Source organism: Brachycentrus maculatus, unplaced genomic scaffold (assembly GCF_059751285.1).
Source record: "Brachycentrus maculatus isolate JH-2025_06_01 unplaced genomic scaffold, ASM5975128v1 h1tg000078l, whole genome shotgun sequence".
In the NCBI taxonomy this organism is placed as follows: Eukaryota; Metazoa; Arthropoda; class Insecta; order Trichoptera; family Brachycentridae; genus Brachycentrus; species Brachycentrus maculatus.
The window spans coordinates 410,085-432,086 of NW_028280832.1; the positions used below are offsets into that span (position 1 = coordinate 410,085).

General features: G+C 35.4%; 3 protein-coding genes across 5 annotated transcripts in view; 1 reads left to right on the top strand and 2 right to left on the bottom strand.

Moving 5' to 3' along the window:
• Positions 1 to 752: 752 nt before the first annotated feature.
• LOC148311055 (uncharacterized) lies at positions 753 to 9,809 on the bottom strand. The gene is made up of 10 exons (XM_088257341.1): positions 8,773 to 9,809; positions 8,494 to 8,689; positions 7,744 to 8,396; positions 7,520 to 7,670; positions 6,962 to 7,097; positions 6,200 to 6,419; positions 5,035 to 5,123; positions 3,698 to 3,901; positions 2,782 to 2,902; positions 753 to 2,048 (listed from the first exon to the last, which is right to left on the bottom strand). The coding sequence occupies exons 1-10, from the start codon at positions 9,807 to 9,809 to the stop codon at positions 1,856 to 1,858; spliced, it is 3,000 nt and encodes a 999-aa protein (XP_088113467.1). The 3' UTR covers positions 753 to 1,855.
• Positions 9,790 to 20,258, bottom strand: LOC148311056 (DNA repair protein Ku80-like). 3 transcript variants are annotated; one of them, XR_015837316.1, is made up of 6 exons: positions 20,082 to 20,258; positions 19,446 to 19,740; positions 17,442 to 17,603; positions 13,037 to 17,216; positions 10,380 to 10,494; positions 9,790 to 9,954 (listed from the first exon to the last, which is right to left on the bottom strand). XR_015837316.1 is itself a non-coding variant. In XM_088257319.1 (4 exons), exons 2-4 carry the CDS (start codon positions 19,728 to 19,730, stop codon positions 15,519 to 15,521), a joined length of 2,145 nt encoding a protein of 714 aa, XP_088113445.1. In that variant the 5' UTR covers positions 19,731 to 19,740; positions 20,082 to 20,258; the 3' UTR covers positions 12,855 to 15,518. The 3 variants fall into 3 exon arrangements, 2 of the variants coding, with proteins under 2 accessions (XP_088113445.1, XP_088113446.1); XM_088257319.1 differs by lacking the exons at positions 9,790 to 9,954; positions 10,380 to 10,494 and having other exon boundaries at positions 12,855 to 17,216; XM_088257320.1 differs by lacking the exons at positions 9,790 to 9,954; positions 10,380 to 10,494; positions 20,082 to 20,258 and having other exon boundaries at positions 12,855 to 17,216; positions 19,446 to 19,824.
• Positions 20,259 to 20,484: 226 nt separating this feature from the next.
• The window catches only part of LOC148311057 (Golgi-specific brefeldin A-resistance guanine nucleotide exchange factor 1-like), a 30,599-nt gene continuing 29,081 nt past the window's right edge, over positions 20,485 to 22,002 (top strand). Inside the window, exon 1 of the mRNA XM_088257321.1 lies at positions 20,485 to 20,992. Within this exon, the coding sequence (XP_088113447.1) occupies positions 20,692 to 20,992 (301 nt within the window). The 5' untranslated portion in view covers positions 20,485 to 20,691. The remainder of the gene's footprint in view (positions 20,993 to 22,002) is intronic.

The window sequence follows — 22,002 nt, forward strand, 5'->3', positions numbered from 1 at the left end:
AGAAGCCTTAACTTTAAGATACATCTCCGATTCTTACCTTTATAAGAATTCCGATGACATCAATTACATTTATATAAAAATAATTAGTACCTATTGAGATATTTGATGACAGAGAAAGTATGTACTTTATATGGAGAACGATGACAAAAAGGTCAAAATGCTGGCATCAGGGAATTTTATGCAGACACAACCTTCATATTGGCATATTCATTGTACTTAAAGGTAGGTGGAATACTGTGGCAAGTATGGCATTAATGCTAAATTGGAATTGCGCAGGACTTTCACTCTTCATAATAACATCAAAAACATGTCCTGACAATCTCCATCGTTCCCTGGACTCCCATACACAAACCGGGCTACCACACCTGTTATCATTAAGCACTAAGGAGGTACACGTAGAACAAATTCAGAAGTTAAAATTAACATTTAACAAACATCCAGTAACACCGACATAAAAGCTAATGAGAACATTTAAGTTTTATAATTAAAATAATTAATTTTATAATTAAAATATTACGGCAAGTTTAGAGCCATTTTATTATTATTTAGTGCCTTGAAATAATTTTCAAAGAAACTATTACCAAGAAATACTGATTTGATGTTTTCCTTAACTTCTCGTATTTCAACAGTTTAATATGATAAATAGTTTTGGTTATATAAATATTATAACCTGAAAACATTAATATAAAAAAATTACTTTATATCTTAATTATAAAGATATAAAGTCATTTTAAAAGAAAGTACATCTCCAAGTTATAAAATCACAAAATTAGTGCGTCAAATATTAATTACATAAATATTTTAAATACCTATAATGACATCAATAGGAGGCCAAGAAATACAAAATGCCGTAAAAATATAGTTACAAAATGACTATATTGTAAATTAAGGTTTATTTTGGTAATGGAGTGATTTAATTTTGGATACTATGCACGACATCCCGGATTAAATTCTCAACTAAGTCAACTAGATCTGTTGTCCCCAATCCCCGGGCCACGGATCAGTACCAGGTAAACTTAATGTTGCCATTTCCGATGTCTGTGTGAAGCGGGGTTGCTTTCTAGAGTGACAGCAATCATAACAAAGGAATAAATTGGACACAAGCAACACACTTCAGGTGTCATTGTCTCCTATAACGTCCCGTTGCAAAGAAAGAGCTTAGGGTATATATTCATTTAACATTCTAATGAGTCTAAAAGTTAAATCATTTTGTATAATTTTTTGGTTATATATATATACTATATTTTAATTTGAGGGCATGTTTAGATACAATTAAATTGAAATTACTAAATCAAAACAATCAAAACTATAAATAATCAACGTAATAATCCCCTAAGCGCGCCGCGGTTATATTATCAAACATTAACTGGTTCATGGCGATAAAAAGGTTCTGGACCACTGATCTAGAACATCAGTGAAAATTCTGTTGAGACATTAGCTTATGGACCATCGGCTTCAAAATAGAGTCAGTCAATTAAAGGGATATTACTCAAGGTTTCTTTAAAATTCAAATACTGACAGTTTTTTCTGGTTATGTGAAAATATTTATTGATTTGTTTATTGACTGAAGGTTTTTCAAAATATGTGCAAGTAATTTCACTAATATAACGGTAAAATTATACATAATTCGGGTGAGGGCAGCATTGCAGAGCCCGCATTGTCGGGGATGTTACCAAAAAGGACAAATGACAACAATATATTAAAAAAAGGAAGAATAACACCTTGTTTTGATAAGACAAAGTCAGGTGTGGTTAGGTTGGGTAGAAGATAAGGTAAAGTCAAGTCAGTTTAGGTTAGGCTCGTAGTGCTACATGTAAATACGCAGATAGTATAAAAGATTATCAAAATAAGTGATTCAACAGTCAGCCCAGGCCATGACTACCTTGGAAAAGGGCACAAACATGGAGCGGCCCTTCTCGCAGTGGAAGTAGCGGCGGCCCCGGAAGGAGCCGTCTCCGCCCCCCGAAGTGCCGGGGGGGAGCTGCAGCCCCACATACAAGGGGGCTGTGGTGCCCGGTGCTGAGGGCCCGCCCGCTATACCAACGTATCTGTCAAAAAACAAAAAATAAAATAAATATTCAAACACTCAAAATATTGCTAAAAAAATATCTAGTCTTACAACAGTTTGAGTGTTTCCAAATACTTGTTCACAAATCTGGATTATCTCCAATCAAAGGAGTTATTTTCCATACTATTTTTTGATATCACATCAAAGATGAAGAAGAATATAGCGCCATAAATGCCCAGACTCCCATATTCTTCTTCTTCTTTGATGAGATATCTAAAAAAATATATAAAAAATTTCTTTTTGGCCCTAAAAGCAGGTGAACACACATATCGATATTATATATCCTGGTCTTCTCCTCTTCTTCTAACCCTTATCAGCACCCGATGGTGCATAGGGCACTGTATCATATTGGTGCAGTTTTATCTTGAACGTTGCTTACATGAAGGCAAGGTGATCACTTCTGTGTCAGGGACCAGTTCAGGGTAATATTAAATAAATATTATAGTATAAAATCACTAATATTTATTTTCACCCTCCCGTGGGAAACGAACCCGGAACTTCCAGCATGGTAGCTAAGCATAAACATAAAAAATATTTTTAAAATCCAGGCGTTTGCACGTATTAACTCTATAAAACCTCTGGCGTTTGTCCCTCTATTATCAGGTGCAGGAAACCCTCCTTTTTCAACACGTGACCAACCCATTTGGCGCGTCTCTTCAAGATATTCGCGAGTAGGTGCGTTTATATCAAGCGAACATAGTAATTTCTCTTACTTCACTTTGCCGAGTGCAATCCTTCCGTGAGGCGCAATGACCTTGACTAGATGGCCCAAACGCAGCTGCCTTGGTCCCGACGGTAAGTATGGTCGGCTGTAGTTGGATGGGCAGAACTCGTCTGTTGATAATGTTAAAAAAAAATCTGAATTAGACAATTCACAAAACATTGTCAATTTTTTTTTTGAGTGTGTCTAAAGCCTGGTTCACAAATCTGAGTATATCAATTCAATTCTTTATTTTAGTGCTTTCACACAAACATCATGGTTAGATTAACGCAGAGAACATCATAGTCTAAGCTTAACTCGAAGGTGCACAGTTTACACCCGCGCTGTGCCAGGCGGGTTTCCCGCAAGGTATCGGACCCTCCCAAATCTGAGTATATCTACATAGGAGTTATTTTTACGATGAAGAATATGGAATTCTGATAAATATCAGTAAATAACTTTTCAAACTGTGATGGTTATAAAAATTTTTAATCATGTTTTCAGGCGCCTCCCAGTATGTAAAATAATTCACCTTGGATCTTGTATATATTTAAAAGGGTCTCCTTTAAGTAAAAAGCTTACTTAAATCAACCATAGATACTGCTGCAAACTCGCACATGTATGTACTTTGGTTCGGACCTCGCATACAAATAAAAAGAGTCTCTGCTTAATAAAAGCTTTCCCTATTCCAACAGAGATGGCTGTTGTAAATTCACTTGTACTGTGTCACGAGTTCGATCAATATATCTAGGAGTTCCAAAAATTTGAGTAGGGTGGTTGTCAAACATGGATGGAATGGTGAATATTACATGTGTAAAAAGTGATCAGTTAAACCGGCAAGTCACAAGCCCTGTAAATACCCTGACTTCCATGTTCTTCTCCATCTATGTTGAGATGTCAAAGCGTAAAGATTGTCAATTTGTACAAACCATCGGTCGTCCTTCCAATGGTCAGGCAGTCGATTGAGCTGCGCAAGAACCTGTCGGCTTCGTCGAGCAACTCTTCGGTAGAGTCCTCGCTGTCTCCGGGCTGCCGGTGGCGCAGGCGGAGAGGCCCGCGGGACGCGTGGCCCCCGTGGGGACAAGAGGGCGCCCGCAGTTCTGGCAGAGAGCCCCGCCATTTCATCGGCTGGTCTGTGTAGAGAAATAAAATATTACTTAAATTGAATATTCTTTTCAAAGACAGACGGAAATTTACCAAAGAACATTGTTCTTTAACCAATGGATACTTATTAAATATATGCAAAAAAAAATTGTATACACTATCGCAGCACTGTTCATATGGAAATGTTGAATCACATGCAAAACAAGATGTTAGTAGCATAATCAATATGACATGACAATTTCAAATGGATGACAGCATAATTTTTTCTTTCATATGTGATTAAATATTTGACGAGCTTATTCTACGAGCTTATTCTAAGAGCTTATTAATTTGTCCGCCTCCGTAGCGTAATGGTCAGCACGCTTGGCTACCAATCTGGAGGTCCCGGGTTCGATTCCCAAGGGGGGTAAAATAAATATAAGTGATTTTTTCACTGTCATATTTATTCAATATTACCCTGGACTGGTACCTGAAGCGGAGGGCTGATCACCTTTACTTCATGTGTAAACGATCAAGATAACACTGCGTTTATATGACGCAGTGCCCTATGCACTATTGGGGTGCGGATAAGGGTTTTATTATTATTATTATTATCATATGTGATTAAATATTTGACGAGCTTATTCTAAGAGACTTTAAGAGTATTACCACATCAAAAGTTGACTAAAAGCTACCCTCCTTTCTCTTTCTTTTTTTAGTGACTTTTTTTGTTGTTGATTGATTTCTTATGTTTTTTTTTAAATAGAAAAGGTGAATTATTCATACATAATATCAAATGCAAGCTAACACAACGGAACGTTTTCATAATATCATTCAAATAGGTACTGAGTTTTCAAAAATCGCCCACAGAGTACTGATTTAATAAAAATAAAAATTCAAATGCTCTCTTTATCTATGTATGATTCTAAATAGGTCCTAAGTATTTTAAAATTGCCTAGCAATTATAAAAATCATCGATATTATGTTCCGCCGATAAGAAGTGATTTGAAATAAAAATAAAAACGAAATCGCCATCTAAATATTTATTGGATTCTAAGTAGGTACCGAGTTTTTAAAAATTCATGTGATTTAATATTTGATGTGAACAATGCTGTAGTGTAAGTATGCAGGGTTGATTCTAAGAATGTTTATTATTAAAATATATGGTCAAAATGTTTCTTACCGAGAGAACCAATCCTGTGCAAACCTGGTATAATGGTTTCCCCCATTCTTCCGGAAACAGATCTCTGCATGGAGCCTTTGGACCAATATCTAAACAAAAATAAACAAATAAAAAATTAACACAAAACAAAATGCAGGTTTTTTCCATTGAGAAAATATGCTACCTGCTGTCATTATAAGTGTGAACATTGTGGTTTCAGGAAAAATATTTAACAGTCATAAGTATAAACCCACCTTAAGATTAGAGAACATCTTGTAATCCTTTTCCGCACCAAATGGTGTATAGGGCACTGCATCGCATCGACGCAGTATTACATTGATTGTTAATTAAATGAAGGCAAGATGCAGTTCTGTGATTCAGGTACCAGTGCAGGGTAATATGAAATAAATATTGCGTGCTTTGCTGAAAGGTTCTTTCTTGTGTTATGTGAAAGTAATTCTTAAATGCATATGTAAGGATTGTTTTAGCATATAGTTATTTGACTGACATAACACTACGCAGGCGGACAAATATTTTATTTAACGAGGTGAATTGTCAACCATGATAACAAAAAATCATCATTGTCATTGGCCTGGTTACAGAAATATGACATGTATATGTAATTTAATAGATTATATACATATTAATATAAGAAAGAAAAAAACACAAAAAATGATAAAAATAAATTAAATATATTTTTTAAATGTTTTATTATTCAATTATGGTTACAAAAGTTTTTTTTTATAATTCTAATTCATTTTCTAAACATAAAATCTTAAAATTAAAAATGCAGTTTTCTCCAATAAAAAGACAGAGTTCTTGTGCTTGGAGAGGAACTTACACTTGTTAGTTATGTTTGTTGGTAATACAGTTTATTTTTATTGAAATTATATATATATTTTTTTTTTTTCTTAGATATTACCAAAATTATATTACCAACAAACATAAACAATAAATAATAACTGTAAGTCCCTCTCCATGCACAAGAGCGTAGTCTCTTTTGGAGAGAACTGCGTTATTAATTTTATGATAGTAAAAATAGAAATGTCTAGAACATGAATTAAAATTATAAAAAAAAAACTTTTGTAGCCATATTAAATAGTAAAAAAATACCTGCTACATTCCATTGCAATATGTACAAAACTAAATTTCATCCTATAAAAGAAGGTTTAGAAGACTGAGTTACCTCGAGCTGGTGTTGCCGGATTCTTGTCTGGTAGGTGAAGAGGGCACGGACCCGAAGCATTGCGCGGCGTGCTGGGCACAGCACAGGGGGCGCGGGGTCATCGGCGCCAGGGCCCCGGGTACTCCGCCCGCAATCCCCGCCCACCCCGGAGGCACTGGCTGCATGCCCGCCCACACCGGCTCCGCAGAGCGGGATAACTCCGGAACCATCGAAGTGAACCCTAAAGAATAGTGGAATCAATGGAAAAGGTGATGGTTCTTGTGTGAGGGTATTAGGAAATCAGGAAAGACTCCTGATATTGTGTGATTGTCAAGATATATTACGATAACAGCTCTTATAATTTATATTTGAAGCAATAAAATAGTGATTTTCCATTTTATAACTAAAATATAACTTTGTTAATTTGTTAACGTTTTGTTTCTTTTTCAAGACCTGTCTTGAAAAAGAAGCGGTTAGCTTCGAAATCGGTAGACATTATAATGTAATGCCTCCGTAGTGCAATGGTCAGCACGCTCGGCTACCATTCTGGAGGTCCCGGGTTGGATTCCCAGAGGAGGGGGGGGGGGTTATAAATAATTCATAAAGTAAGTTCAGTTTTTACTCAGAGTTTCCATTTGTGGGAGTTATTTGTAAATATTATGCAAAATGCAAATCACCATTTTTTAAAGACTACATTTTATTTAAAGAATGATCAGTGCTATATATATTATAAAGAAAGATAAGATATCTTAGATAATAGTGTATTCTCGAAATATTACGTACCTATGTCACTAAGTAGAACCCTCCGAGATTCCTCTGACCGCCGTGATGTCAGCGCCGGAGGGGTCGGAACCAAGTGGGTGGGATATTTTTCCATATGAACCTTGCCGGGAAGAGTTGTCAATGCTGTCGGCAGAATCTAAAGACATAAGATACCAAAAACCAACAGATGATGAGGGCAATAATTAAAATTACAGTTAATATGATCAAGATTTACTTTCAGCAATAGAATTTTGATCATACATAGTAGCTGTCTTTTTGAGCATTAGATTGATATTTAACTGTTGCTAGGTTATAAGAACTTCTCTACATTTATCTGTGATATGTGAAGAGTGGAAGCTATGGAGCTTGAGTAAGGTTAGAATGTCAATATCTTTACAAAATTAGATGACTTAAGTTATACACATAGGTTTGGTTACATAAGAAATGCCAAAAGAAAGGGTAATATATAATGAAATAATATTAATACTTTGAGTATGTATTTGTAGTGGTTTATGTCTGATCAGAGAGAAAATATCATATTACATTACAATGTTTGTTAGGTTGGGTTATATATGTTACCTTCCTAGCGAGGTGCGTATCTGAGCGCCAGTGGCCTGGCAGTGCACTGATGTGTGTCTGCGCCGCGCTGCTGCGGCGAGGGGCACGGGGACCCGGGAGGGCGAGGAGGGGGCGAGTTCCCCCCCGTACCACCTCACGGTGCGGAAGCGGTCTAAAAGGATGACACTTTGAAATAATCTACAACGCTGTCAAAAGAGCAGGGAGAATGTTGAAAAATGTTTTACCTGTACTGAAATGGATTCGGGCAAGTATTTCTCCGTATGTTTAAATTCCCGCAACTGTCATCCTCCATGACACCGCACTTTGAGATGTCTGTTTCGAGATATACCGAATATTGAGCCCTCAAAGTCGTCTTTGATACATCAAACTGGTCCAGACTTTCATCTCTTTGGTCAAAGCTAAGTTCTCTTGTTTCGGCATCCATGCTGGAGCCTCTGTCGAAGCTGGAGGACTTCGTGTTGTCGAAACTGTAAGATTTATGATTATCGAAACTATAACTTTCGGTGCTTTCGAAACTCTTCCTGAATTGTTGAGTAGCTTCCGAGGCGTCCAGGTAATTTTTACTGCTAGAGGTTCGTAGAAATGGCCTTCGGCCCTCTGCTTCGCTGTCGAGCGATTCACTTTTCTCCCCTCGATTACCTTTCCTTAAGATCCCTTTCCGTATATTCAGTTCCGTGTCAGCCATGACTCCCTGGAGGTTTGAGTTTTCTTGGTTTTCATTTTCAAAGTTCTCCGTCGACTCGGCTCTGTTCGCGGTGAGGTCGCGATTTCTCGATTCCGGGTCCAAAAGATTGAACCTCAATAAAACAGGAGTAGATGCGTCACTTCTGTGTCCTGCATTCCAATTGCCATCTTCTGTGATTGACACTAAATCTTCCTGCGGAGTAAATACATCAAAATATGTTACATAGTTTCAGATCTACAACACAAGTGAAATGTATATATAATACCTTCATACTTAATTAAGTTTATACCTGAAACCCTGTTAGTTCTTTGGTCTCATCTGTAGTGAAGATAAGTTCTATGTCATCTACTTCTTCAGAATCATTTCCACTTATGCTGTCTTGTTCGTACACTCTTCTTCCGCTACTACTCGTTCCTCCACCCCCTCCGAAACCTCCTCCACCGACGGTTTCAGAGAAAACTGAGTTGTCACCTTCGGATATTGATCTATAGTGAAAAAAGACTATTTTATTTAATCAGTTTTCAGGCACAATTTGACATAAAAATTCATTATCAATTTTTCTCACTACCTTATACTAAGATCGTCTGGTTCTGCAGCAAGATGATCAGAATTGCTTCTTTTCCTCGGAGTTGGTTCAATAACTAAATCTTCTTCCGACGTAATTTTAACTTGAACATTAAATTTGTCATTTGTAATATTCACAGAGTCATTTTCTTTTGAACCAGCCATTTTATTTTTGCTATCTGAACTTGCTAAATTATCTTCTTCAACAGGTGTGTTGATAATATTGACATTATCTGATGTTGTAACAGTAATTTTAGTGTCTTCCGCAATCTCAGTATAAGTCTGGTTAAATTTTGATGCCGGATCGTTTACAAAGCTAATAAAGCTTGTATCATTAGATCCGACAATCACGGGTCGTAATTCGCCGGTTTTAGTGGCTGAGACTTTGATAGTTAGGTCAAATCTCGATTCCAACTCTATTCTTGTTTCATGTTCTCCGATAATTTCTTCATTAGTGATTTTTTCTTCAGAATGATTCACAAAAACTTCCGAAACATGAAGTTCTTTGGCAAATGAATCAAAATGAGATTCGTTGACATTTTCTACTGTCTCTTTTTTTATAGAATCTTCTTCGATGGAATCTGTTGGTTCTTCTGAATGCACTTTTGAAAATTCTACATTTTCCTTTTCTGTGATAGTAATACTATCAATAAGTTCAGATTCGTCACTTCTATCGACATTTTGTTCGATGTTGATGTAACCTTTTGATGTTGATGGTTGATCTAGATTAAAGTGTACCTTTTTGGTATGTTCGGGAACCGGTTCATTTGATGGTTCACTGACAATATTATCTTTTTGTTGGGTGTTTATTTCTTGGGACCCAAAAATCTGTTCTCGAAGAAGTTTATTTTCTCGAGTTAGCTTTTGTAAAGTGTCAGAGTACAGAGATTTGTCCAAGTGAGATTCATACTTGTGTCGCAAGTCGTGTAATTCAGTTTTTGACGCTTCGAGAGCCGCTCGGAGTGATACAACAGTCTGATGCAGAGCTCTCACCGTGTCTAGCTCGAAGATTCCTGTGCCGGTTGCCTTCTGCACTTCCATCTCAAACCAGATCCTTCTTTCTTAATGCCCAGAGAAGACAATTCCAACATGACTGCCTGGTTTGAATTTTTATAAAGATTAAGTGATTTTGATATTCTGATTAGTTCATTTTGGTTGATCAAAACTTCATAGTACAAACATTTGGCTGGAATTAAAATGAAAAGCTTAATAAATTATAATATACAAATAAACAGTTTTATATATTTTTTAAAGTTTTAAAAATCTCTACTAACTACTGAATGAATAATATAAACGTAAGGTTACCCAAAATTTACGAATATTTTGATATCTTTAAATCGAACATTTTAATATTATTAACTTACAACAGCAAATTAGTTACTTAAACAAACGGATTCGAAATAATAATCATTTCATCAATAAAACACAAAATGGATAAAAGATGAAAAAAAAACTATTCTTAAAACATAACACAACAAACTGCAATGTATTAATTAATTTGAAATGTTTTAACAATAATATAATTATTTTCTAATATATTACTAACATTTAATAAAAGATTTACATGTAAATAATATTAAATATGGATGAAGAAAACTAGAAAACTCATACCTCATTTCCAATCTGTCGAACAGCTGAGATCAATACATCCACAATATAATGTCTTAAAATCCAAATATACGAAATTCCCTTTGCGAAGTGCACTCTTGTGCAGTCGCGCGCATATCTAAATGAATATTCCGGTAGATCATTTTCGAAACATCAACAGAACACGGAAACAGAATAATTCAACAGTAGTAAAGTTAATAAAATTTCATGATAACGTTTCTATGTGATTTATTCGGCCCAACCAAATTAGCACAATTCCCTTTCTGGAAATAAACAAATCAATACTCCGGCGCTACTCCCGGGAATCACGCTCAACACAGATCGCAAGTTTAGTATACGAATTTCAACATTAAAAGACCATTCACAAGTGTGTAAGTTATATTAAGAGAAAGACAGCGCATTACAAAATACGCTCCATTTCTTTTTAACTCAATGGAACGAAAATTTCTCGCTACGGTGAAGTTTTTACTATCTCTTTCTATTTTCCCGTGGCATATAATTAGTAGAACAAGGATAGAGATATTTCGATTCCTATTTTGTTATAAGCTTTAGGGGCCAGTATATACAATTTCCGGCTGCGTCGCGAGTTAAGGGTGAGGATTCATGCACCCTTACGTACGTTTCGATCGTGTTAAATTACGCTAATAAGTAAAAAGAGACAATCATTGTCCTGATATTTGAGAAAAACAGATTGATTTACTATGTAACTTTTCATAAAAATATAACAACTTTGGTAAATACTTTACTAGTGAGATTTTCCAGGCGTAGGGTATTTCTCGTTTTTCTCAACGTCGATGACAGCGGCTGTCATTTTCACACATCGCCATGCTTGATTTTCGATACATTCGCCGTATTTACTATTTAATTTGATTTTTTGTGTATTATTCCCGCCATGCATAACTCGTCCACTAATGAAATCCATATTTGAAGAGGCTATTTTGTAATTGATAAAATTAGTATATTGAATTAAAATATTTCCGTTTCTTAAAAAAAATATAGGGAGGTTCAAAATTATAATGCGACCATAGTCGCCTATTATTATAATTTTATTCTAATAATTATTCTAGTACTTTGCAGATGCACAGGCCACTGGATTGATAGTGCAGTAAAAACCCTTATAACGTTGAGATAGGTACCATATTATCAGAGGGAATGTTATATGCGGTTAATTTATAAAATCGTATTTTTTTTATTTTAACCAGCGGAAAAGACTGAAATGAGTCATTTAAAATTAAAATACATTTTAAAAACATTAACCCCCTACAACGTTCCCATTGATAAACTCAGTACCTATCTGAACGCTATAGGGGGGTTTATTGTACATGTATTTATGTAAACTAATTTTATATACACAATGCTTTTTTCTTCATAAATTGATGGTCTCAAAATGATTGTTTAATTCTCGAAAATATTCTTTAAATGATACTTAAAAAAAGTTAATGTTGGCATGGCAAAACATTCAAATTTATAGTGATAACCATTATTTGAGTGCAAACCAGAAATTTAAAGTTGAAAAAATGTCAGACATAAGGATATCTTAGAATTATTTTCGGGAATAGTAATAAATATATTTTGAAAAATTAATACTTCAACAAAGTAAAAAATATTTTTTCTCGTAATTAACACTTGTCAATTTTCGATTGGCGGCAAATCTCCTTTTACAAAAATGTGTTCTTTTTAGTTTTGTAGGATAGTGCATTTACGAATTTTACTAAAAATACTTGTATCTAGTACATCTCACTAGTTATATGGAGCATCACAATTGCCAAATGAAATATGAAATTCTTGTTTATATGAAAGAAGATGGAAAAGTGAGTATCCCAGGGCTTACGACCTGTCATTTGGCTGGCTTAACCCTTTCTCATCCGGTGTTGTTTTAAAACAACAGGAAGAAAACAAACTGTGAAAATTATTTACAAAGTAAGTACTAACATTATTTAGATACGGTTTTTTTAAACTGATCTAGTGAATCTACTCTGCCAACATTATTTTTTTTACTAAGTTGGACCTACTGCAACTTACTTTATGCTGTAAACAAAAAGCCTTTTTGGCATTTTCAAAATTTCGTCATTTGAGGTGGCTGATTCTACAAAATAACAATGTATTTATAATTATTTTATTTAATTTTTTTATAGGTATGTATAGTTTGTATATATACCCTGGAGAATGACAGGACATAGTCCTATTTAAAGAACAAGAAGAAGAAAAAAGACTTACATAATATATAAATATTTTTTATAAGCAACAAAAATATTTCATTTATCTCCATACTACTAATTTTGTTACCTCCCAGAGCCAGTGTTGTTTTAAAACAACGTTATATAACTTCTAAACTATATGGAGAATTTTTTTTTTTTCAAAAAATTTCAAATACTATCAGTACACACTTTCAAGTGTCAAATATTTTTTATATCCATAAGGAATTAATTCGGATGAGAAAGGGTTAAGTGAACACTTGTATAACATTAACCATTTTACCCATTATTGATGATCCATAATGCAATAATTTTTTTTAACTTGTATATATGTAATGGTCTTGGATCCCTTTCACATGTGGGTAGTAGATATCAAAGTATGGCGGATTGTGACGCCATCAGTTTTTTTAAATTTATGTCATATTTTTTTATATTTATACATCCACAGGGTGAATAATATTTTACCTTCGTTCAATGTTACCCAGGAATTAAAAGACACTTTTTGGAAATATAAAAATAAAATATTTATTTTAGTACAGGTATAAACTTCAGATAACACGTGAAATTTTTATATAACAAGAAATACACTTATTCTAAACATTCTTTGGTGGATTTTTTGTGACATTTTTCGAACATTAATTGCAATATTTAAAAAAAGTTTGGAATCAATTGTGCTCTACAATACTTCTTTTACAAGTTCCTAACTAGATGATGTTCATGACACTGCCCTATTCTCATAACTTCTGCTAATGTTAAAAGTATAAAAAGATGCTCACTAAAAATCATTCGAAAGGATATTTTAAGAAACTTTTAAATGTGAATATTTTTGGGAAATGTGTAAAAAGTGAGTTTAGTGTACTTTTTTAATACGAATGGAAATGAAAAAATTATCACACTTTAAAGTACTTAACCTTCCCCTCCCGGTGATATGTATTTACTACAACTTGACTATAAAAGCGAGAATATCAATATAAATTTTAATGGATATGGGGTGAGAATTTTTGTATTCCTCCGTAATACTTTTACGTCTTACATAAAAGTATTTAAATAAAAAGTTATTCATTTGCAGCGACGAAAATAAACAAATTGTAAAATAAATCGGGGATAAAATCACCAACACACAAACATTTTCCGGAGTATGCGTGCGTGCCGCACTTTACGTACACGCGCACGCGGCACATCAGAATGTCCAGGAGTACCAATCTTTAGGACCGGCAATTTTGATCAAGTTCCAACAAGTTCTAAGATGGCATTCTCGCGAGTCTTGCGTTTGGGCGCATCTGGATGCTTTAAAAATTGTGCAGAAGTACAAAGTAATTATTGATGTAAAGAAACGATTCAATTACAACGGGACAAAGGTTATGCGTAAAATGTGCGCATGGTCATGCAAATGTGGTCTCAGAGCACGTGCAATTGTTCAAATAAAAGACGAATTGAGACATTATTCACTCTCGGATTGCGGAAAGTTACTACTCACTCTGTTAAAGTTACTATTCACGAATCGAGACATTATTCACTCTCGGATTGCGGAAAGTTACTACTCACTCTGTTAAAGTTACTATTCACGAATCGAGACATTATTCACTCTCGGATTGCGGAAAGTTACTATTCACTCTGTTAAAGTTACTATTCACGAATCGAGACATTATTCACTCTCGGATTGCGGAAAGTTACTATTCACTCTGTTAAAGTTACTATTCACGAATCGAGACATTATTTACTCTCGGATTGTGGAAAGTTACTATTCACTCTGTTAAAGTTACTATTCACGAATAAGGACATTATTCGCTCTCGGATTGCAGAAAGTTACTATCCACTCTGCAATGTATTTCCCGTTTGGATCGTGCCGGTCTACAATACCCCGTCAGCCATTTTCAAAGCCCGCCATCATTTAGCACCTGACTACGGAGATACTAAAGATGGCCGGCAACATCGCCAGAGACATCAAGAAGTCCAGAATCACGCCCGCTCGCCTGCCTACCTTGAGTACTCATTGCGGGAATAAATCTGGCTATTCTCCGGGAGGCATGTGAAGGACCGATTCCCCAACAAAGGAATTTGTATGCCACACTCCAGGAACAGCGTTCGCAATGTATGCATAAGTACTAATGAAAAGTCAATTAGAGAAGTATAACACCCGTATGTACTTGCAGGGTGTTTTCACACCAGCGGAAGCGCTCCGCGTTCACCCCCCAGCTAGGCTGCATACATCTGGCTACCGAGGTACTAGAAGTGGCCGGCCACGTCATAAGAGACAACAAGACCAGAATCACCTCTAGCCATCTGCGTCGATCGTAATAAATTATTAGGGGTTCCACAAGCTGCTCTCCTTGGCCATGCTTTCCAAATCACAAAGACCAAGAAGAATGCACAATAACAGTTGGCTCCACTTTTCCCCGTCTCCAGACTCAGCCGATTGACTTTTTCCCCCGATAAAGGAATTTATATGCCACTCTCCGGGAACAGCCTCTGCAATATATTTATAAGTCGTAATGAAATGTCAATTAAAGATGTATAACACCCCTCACGTATGTACACCTCCCAGCTTGCCTGCCTGTAGTGAGTACTCATTGCTGGAATAAATTTGGCTACCGAGGAACTGGAGGTGGCGGGCTACATCGCCAGAGAAAATTGTTTAGGACAATCCCATTTTTGTAGCGCACGAGTCGTCGTCTAGGGTGGTCGTATCGCTGCTTTATCTTTTACCGCTATAGCTTTGGCGGCAATTGCGATGTATTTTTTCTCTTTTTTAGGTATTTACCAGAGCTAACATTACAAAATTGATGCATTTTAACTTCAATAATGCTCAATAAAAGCAACATTTAGGAATATTTATATTTTTCCCGTTTTTAAATCACATTTTGATATGGTGTACAAAATACATATCACCGGAGCGCGCGGAAGTTTTTAGCATCGTAAGGGAAGGGTTAATAAGAATAAAAAAAAATTAGTCATCAAATAAATCGTCTATATCTGTTGTATCCATTACGACAGGATTAGTAATAGATTCATTAGCAGAAATGTTTCCAAATAGTTCAGCATCACTGTCGGGTACTGAGCTCAATGGAGATTCGCTAATAGTAATCAAACCAAGTTTGTTATCCAATAAATGTTGTAAAAAACTGGTTTTAAATCTGTCCAAAAGTACCACCTTGAATTTGGTCAACCATTTATTATAAAAAGTGGGATCATTTGGTAAACATTCTTCTCTCATCGCTTTAATAGCATTGATTGGCTTAGAAAAGTCATCACCAAATGCATGAATCACGAGGTTTTCAATTATTTCCGTTAGTTGAATACAAACTGGATTGAGTGCCTTTCCGGATCTAATGAGCTCCTTGAAATCATCCGCCGGACGGACCGTGCCTATTTTGGTGATTGTCGTGTTTAAGACCGATGTAAGGGGAGTGGGTTGAGCCGATGGCGTCAAATCTTCTATTTTCATTTTCTGATCTCCATTATCAAAATGACTGTCCATCCAATATTTGCCACTCTTGGTTTTCTCAATGAGAACTAATGGAAAATGTTCTTTGATTTTCTCCAGCGGTTCTTTGGCAAGTTTAGCAATAACTTCGGGGACATCCAAAAGTTTTTCGATTTCTGGTCTCGGGGGAGGTAAGGCGGAGTCTGGATGCAATGCTCTGTAGGAAATGGAGTCCAAAATGTGTTGGACTTTAGCATTTACTAAAGCATCCAAAGGAAACACATCGCTCTCATCTTCATCTGCATCTAAATCCATGGCTTTAATCAAATTATCTACGGCCTTTGTTTGTTCTTCGTTAGGCTGGTATTTCTTAAGATCGAGTTTTGGAAAAATCACGTGTCTGTAATCTTCTTTGAATGCTAAACATACCATTGAAAAACATTTATAATCTTCTGTTACAATTGGGAACAGAGCTACAATTTTTGCGGGAGCATTTTTGAATTGTACTTTACGAGCTACGGCGACGAATCCTTCTTGATGTAACACGGTCACAAGTGCATCGACAGCTTGTTTCGCATTGTCGCAACCATTTTTAGGGAGGACAAATGTGATCCCATCTTCGCTCAAATTACCCCAAGTGATGCTGTCTATTTTAGTAAATCCATACAGAATGAGGCCCTTCTCTCCCGATTTAGACTCCATGGATTGATCTATTTTTGAGTAAGGAACAATCGTTTGGCCGTAAAGATAACCATACAATAGATCCTTTTGGTCGACACTCACTGAACTATCATCTTTTTTGGAAAATAATTTTATAGGAACTACTGCCTCTGCTGAGGAGTCAGTGTGTTGAGTTTCTGCTTGATTAATAGAGGAAGAAGATGGATCAAATATGTTTTTCTTTTCTGGATTAAGAGAGTTTTGAGTGATTTTTGTCCATGGTTTTATTGTAGTGTTGTTATCACGTATACGTGGAAAGCCGGATATGGGAATTTTGATGGAGGGACCGATACACAAATCTGCATACCAAGGAGAAGGCCTGGTTGACTTTTTCTTATGAAATGTCAATTGTAAGTTAGCTTCTTCAAAAGAACAAATGATGCCATCGCATTCGTCGATCAATGATTTGATCAACGCTTTATTATTATCGTCTTTGATATCTTCTTTTTCATGTCCGATAATTATGGGTTCAATCTCTTCATCTTTAAAGTTATCAATTACCTAAAAAATAAACAAAATTGTTTTATTTCATTTAAGTTTTGTAGCAACATTTCTTGGTGGAACTGCATTTTATACAATAACAAAATATCTATAGTTTTTTCCACATTTATTTTATTTGACCAGTGACCGGGTTTCGTCATTACTGACATAATCAGACTGGTGAGAGGCTAAACAAAATTACTAAGAAAGTGAAATAAAATAACTAAAAAAAGTTTTTATACTTACTTTTCGAAATTCATAACTGTCTGATTGCGATGCAGTTTTGAAGCCCGTCATTAGGATAATCTTTTTAGCAGACACTTTTTTATCTTTCAGTTCACAGTGAAGATAGTCAGCAGCTACACTCACAGCCTCAACCCAGTCTGTACTTATTTCAGTCGGAACAACCTGTTGGGAAATTATATAAATTAAGATACAACATTGCATTGTACGGCTGACTTGCGGGCAGACCACCAAAGAGATGGATCTACGGCTGGGAATCAACATCGCAGGAGGCTAATCCCTTTTAAAAACAGGCCGGGAGACCTACACAAAGCAGAAGATACAACAGACTTACAATCATAAAGAATTTAACCAGGTGCTGAAAATTGATATATCGACTGTGGTATACTTTGCCAAAAGTGCGGCTGTTGATACACCAACAATGACGCTATTGTATTTTGGCGGTCGAGATGAGTCGACATGTTTCTAAAATTTCGATTCATCGACAATATTTACAAATAAACAAAATTTTAGTGAAAAATAGAAAATAAATTATTTTTGTACTATGTCGGATTATCTCAAAGTGATGTTAACACATTAGTTACGGCAATGTTTTGATAAAACTGTATCTTGAGGCGGGCGACATTAGACAGCTGTCCGGAAATATAAAATATGTCAGTGAACTTCATATTTTGAACTTGAGGTTGAACTCGAAAACAATACAAAAACGGTTAAATGGTCTCTAACGTCTCAAAATAAAATCATGTTAGTCCACAAATCACAAAAGTAAAAAAAATGTTAAAAACACTAATAAAATATTAGAAAGTAACAACACAGTTTAACAACCGCCGAAAACTCAAAATCTGCGAATAAAAAATGATTTATGGGCTTTCCCCACACGCGTTTATTGCTTTGTAAGTACCAACTGCCGACTTAAGTAAAGGACAATGATCTTTGTATTTTATTTCATTTTAGGACGAAGAAAAAAACGCACCGTCTGTATCCATTGTTTAAAGTTAATTTGTAACATTTCCTTCAAAACAGATTACAACCATTAGATATGTTTTGAACCAGTAAATATCAGTATTATTTTTTTTATATTACAACGACATCTATCCACTACACAACAAAAGCAAAAAGGCCAAGAGATTAGAAGTTTATGACGTGTTTTTTGTATACTAAATTGAAGGTAGCCGAAATGCACAAAAATGTGCACCCCGCCACCACACAAGGTTTCTGAAACGCACAAATATGTGCACACCGTACACAATGTGTTAAGAGCGATTATCAAACATCGAACGAAAATATTTATTATATACACTCAAAGTAGTTTGAGGGATAATGAAATTAGAATGCTAACTTTCAATTGATTATTTATTTTCAATTGGTCGGAGTGTTTGTGATCTATTTTTTACATTTACCTTCCTTATCCTTACTATCTTACCTGCAGCCTGCAAGCCTTTAAAAAGTTAGGCTTTGCGGGTTATTTTGTTTTTAAAAAAATCTATATTTTGCTGAAAGTGATGAAACATCAAGCAAAAATAAGTTGATTGAAATGTCAAATAGTAATATAATTAATATTATTTTCATGTATTTTTTTTTACTTCAAATTCAAAATATTAATAAAACTATAATTTTTTAAATGTTTTAGTTCTGAAAATGGGGAAAAAAACAATCAGTAAACTATATGGTGGATCTCTCAAGACACTATGTACCTTTATAGATGAAGAGAATATGGAAGTCTGGGCATTTACAGGGGTTACAATCTGTCATTGGCTAACTTACATGATCACATCGCAAGCTGTGTGATGTTTACCAGTTAGCCCATTATTTAGCATCCATATTGCCGGAACTCTTATATACATGGTGTGTTTTAATAACAACATCGATATGAAGCATCGAGATCTTTTTGTGTGAAGTAAATAGCTTTTCCCTTTCTGCCATAGGTGGCATATATAACCCTCAAAGGTTAAATCCAGTGTTTAAGTACTATCAAATATAAAAATATTTAAAATAATTGGTACCTACTTTATTTTGTAGTATTTCGATCATGTCCCAAGATGGCTTATCAAAACCAATGGCAACACTGATATTCTCATATGAGCCCCCCTGGATGTTGAGATTGTTCATTGTCACCTCGGAGCCCATCACTACAAGGCAGACTAGGTCATTAGGACGGCTGAAAATCTTCCGGTCTATGATCCTGGTTATGCACTTTAGCGATTGAGTGAAATAACTGGCCGCACGGTCAACATTGGGGTCGAAACCGATATCCAGGATGATGACTGTAGCTTCCACATTTGACGGAGCCATTGTTTAATCCCTAGAATATTTTTTCTTCATTAAAATTTCTATATAGTAGTGACTATAAACTGCCACATCGATTCCTTCATGTCAGAACACTGCAACAAATCTTTCAGAGGATGAAATTTCGTCATATATACACGGAATAGTTTTATAATAGCATATTAAGTATAAAAATATTATAATCTCTCTTATACAAGTACTAACGACTATGTTTGAAATTATAAATTTCGAATTGGCAATTCTGTCGCGATGTGTGCGATTTATAAAAGTAATCATTTAAATTTTTTGTCCTTTCATACAAAATAAGACAAATGTTACGAAATATAAATATCATATTAAAATAAAATTAAAACTTACAAATCACATACGAGTATACTTCCTAAAAGCGATATATTTAGCAATACATCAATGATTATTTTTCTTCAATTTTGTGAATGAATTTTCAAATAAGCTCTGACCGGCAAACCGCGCAGAATTGGGCAAGTTGAAACATGTATTACGTTTTGACGTAAGGAATATAAACAGGATTTTAAAGTGTTACCATATGTAAATAAAATATTTGGGGTGACGTGTACCAACGATGAGTAGGAACCGTGATCACCTGTTTGAAATATAAGAATTAGTCAAAAGAGCGTTGCAAATACTTAAGTCAAATTTATTGATACAGATAATGCTATACTTTTTTCCCCCGGAGCGTTAAATATTTAAAGATATAAAGATATTGAAGCTGGCTACACTAATACTGAACAAATCGCCATCTATCATCACGATAAGAATTAAAATTCTGAAACGTCAACATAAGGCCAAAAATATTAATCTTATTAAAATAATCGATCCCTCTGGTAGTAAATGTAAATAGTTCCAGTTTATTTAACATAAGTTTAGTGATGCAGTGCAAGTTGGGACATATTTTTTATAGCCTCTCGCGTTTTTTATCCGTCTGATGAGACACTGACAGTTTGCGAAGATGTCACTCCCTGGCAATGGGATATTCGTGGTGCAGGGCGAGATGGCCATCCTGGTCACGGCCATGCGGCGGGGCTCCCGCTGGGGTTCGCACTCCAGCCAGGACGAGGAGCATGACATATTGATGAGGGCTTTTCAAGACCTCAGAGACATATTGAACCAAGTGGCTGACCTGAGGCTGCTGGATCCGAATGTGTTCTTAGGACCGTTTTTAGAAGTCATCAGATCGGAGAAGACGACCGGAAGCGTAACCTGTTTGGCTCTTTCAGCTATAAACAAATTCTTATGCTACGGGTTAATCGGTAAGTTTATTTGTAATAATATTTGATTTATAGTACGATCACACTTATATATAGCCCTACAGATTTTGAAATGCATCTGGTAATATGGCAATACCAATTATCATGAGGCAACAATATGGTAAAACTTTATTATCTTAATATGTTTTACCACTTGAAAAAGAAGTAACGCTAACACAATAATATACAATAAAATACAATCAGCAATACCAATCATCATGAGGCAACAATATGGTAAAACTTTATTATCTTAATATGTTTTACCACTTGAAAAAGAAGTAACGCTAACACAATAATATACAACACAATAATATACAATCGGCAATACCAATTATCATGAGGCAACAATATGGTAAAACTTTATTATCTTAATATGTTTTACCACTTGAAAAAGAAGTAACGCTAACACTAAATAATATTTTTATGTTTGTGCCATTAGATATAACAAATGGGATTCTGTCACAAAAAAGGATTTTATCAAATTTGTGGCGTAGCCTAGAAATGATAATACAAACAAAGATATTTTAACACACTAAGGATGGGTGTTTATTACGCCTGCGGACCGCTGGCTACGGTATTTGATAATTATGTACATATAGTTAAGACCTTAACAAAAAGATTGGTACATAATATTCATATGAAAACATTAAATATGTAATTCCTTCTTTTCTGTCTTTGAAATGAGGCCGGTGCAGAAAGTAAAAATACCCTTCCCGTCCTTAAGCATCAATCGACCCAACAGGTAGAAATACCTTACCCGTCTTTAGGGCGTTTGTGCAATACACGGAATTTTACCATCCGGCACTCAGTTAGCATTACAAAACGATGATTGGCTTGGATTGGCTTGTGCTTTTGTCCATCTTTCTTCGGATCGGTGCTCTTGATCGGTGCGTGAACACATTGCGCGTAAATTCAATCACGCTAAACTGTCGTAGTCGCTTTTATTTTTCTAAACCGGACTGCCGGATGGTAAAATTCCGTGTAGTGAACAAGCTCACTTAGTGTGTGAAACG

What these genes read in the sequence shown, in the direction of transcription:
- LOC148311055 (XM_088257341.1), bottom strand. Translation starts at nt 9,809, where the DNA reads ATGGAAGTGCAGAAGGCAACCGGCACAGGAATCTTCGAGCTAGACACG. An exon ending in AAGAACTAACAGGGTTTCAG is followed by an intron (nt 8,397 to 8,493) that starts GTATAAACTTAA and finishes TTTACTCCGCAG; the next exon opens with GAAGATTTAGTGTCAATCAC. An exon ending in CCGAATCCATTTCAGTACAG is followed by an intron (nt 7,671 to 7,743) that starts GTAAAACATTTT and finishes TCATCCTTTTAG; the next exon opens with ACCGCTTCCGCACCGTGAGG.
- LOC148311056 (XM_088257319.1), bottom strand. Translation starts at nt 19,730, where the DNA reads ATGGCTCCGTCAAATGTGGAAGCTACAGTCATCATCCTGGATATCGGT. An exon ending in TCGAAATACTACAAAATAAA is followed by an intron (nt 17,604 to 19,445) that starts GTAGGTACCAAT and finishes ATTTCCCAACAG; the next exon opens with GTTGTTCCGACTGAAATAAG. An exon ending in ACAGTTATGAATTTCGAAAA is followed by an intron (nt 17,217 to 17,441) that starts GTAAGTATAAAA and finishes TTTATTTTTTAG; the next exon opens with GTAATTGATAACTTTAAAGA.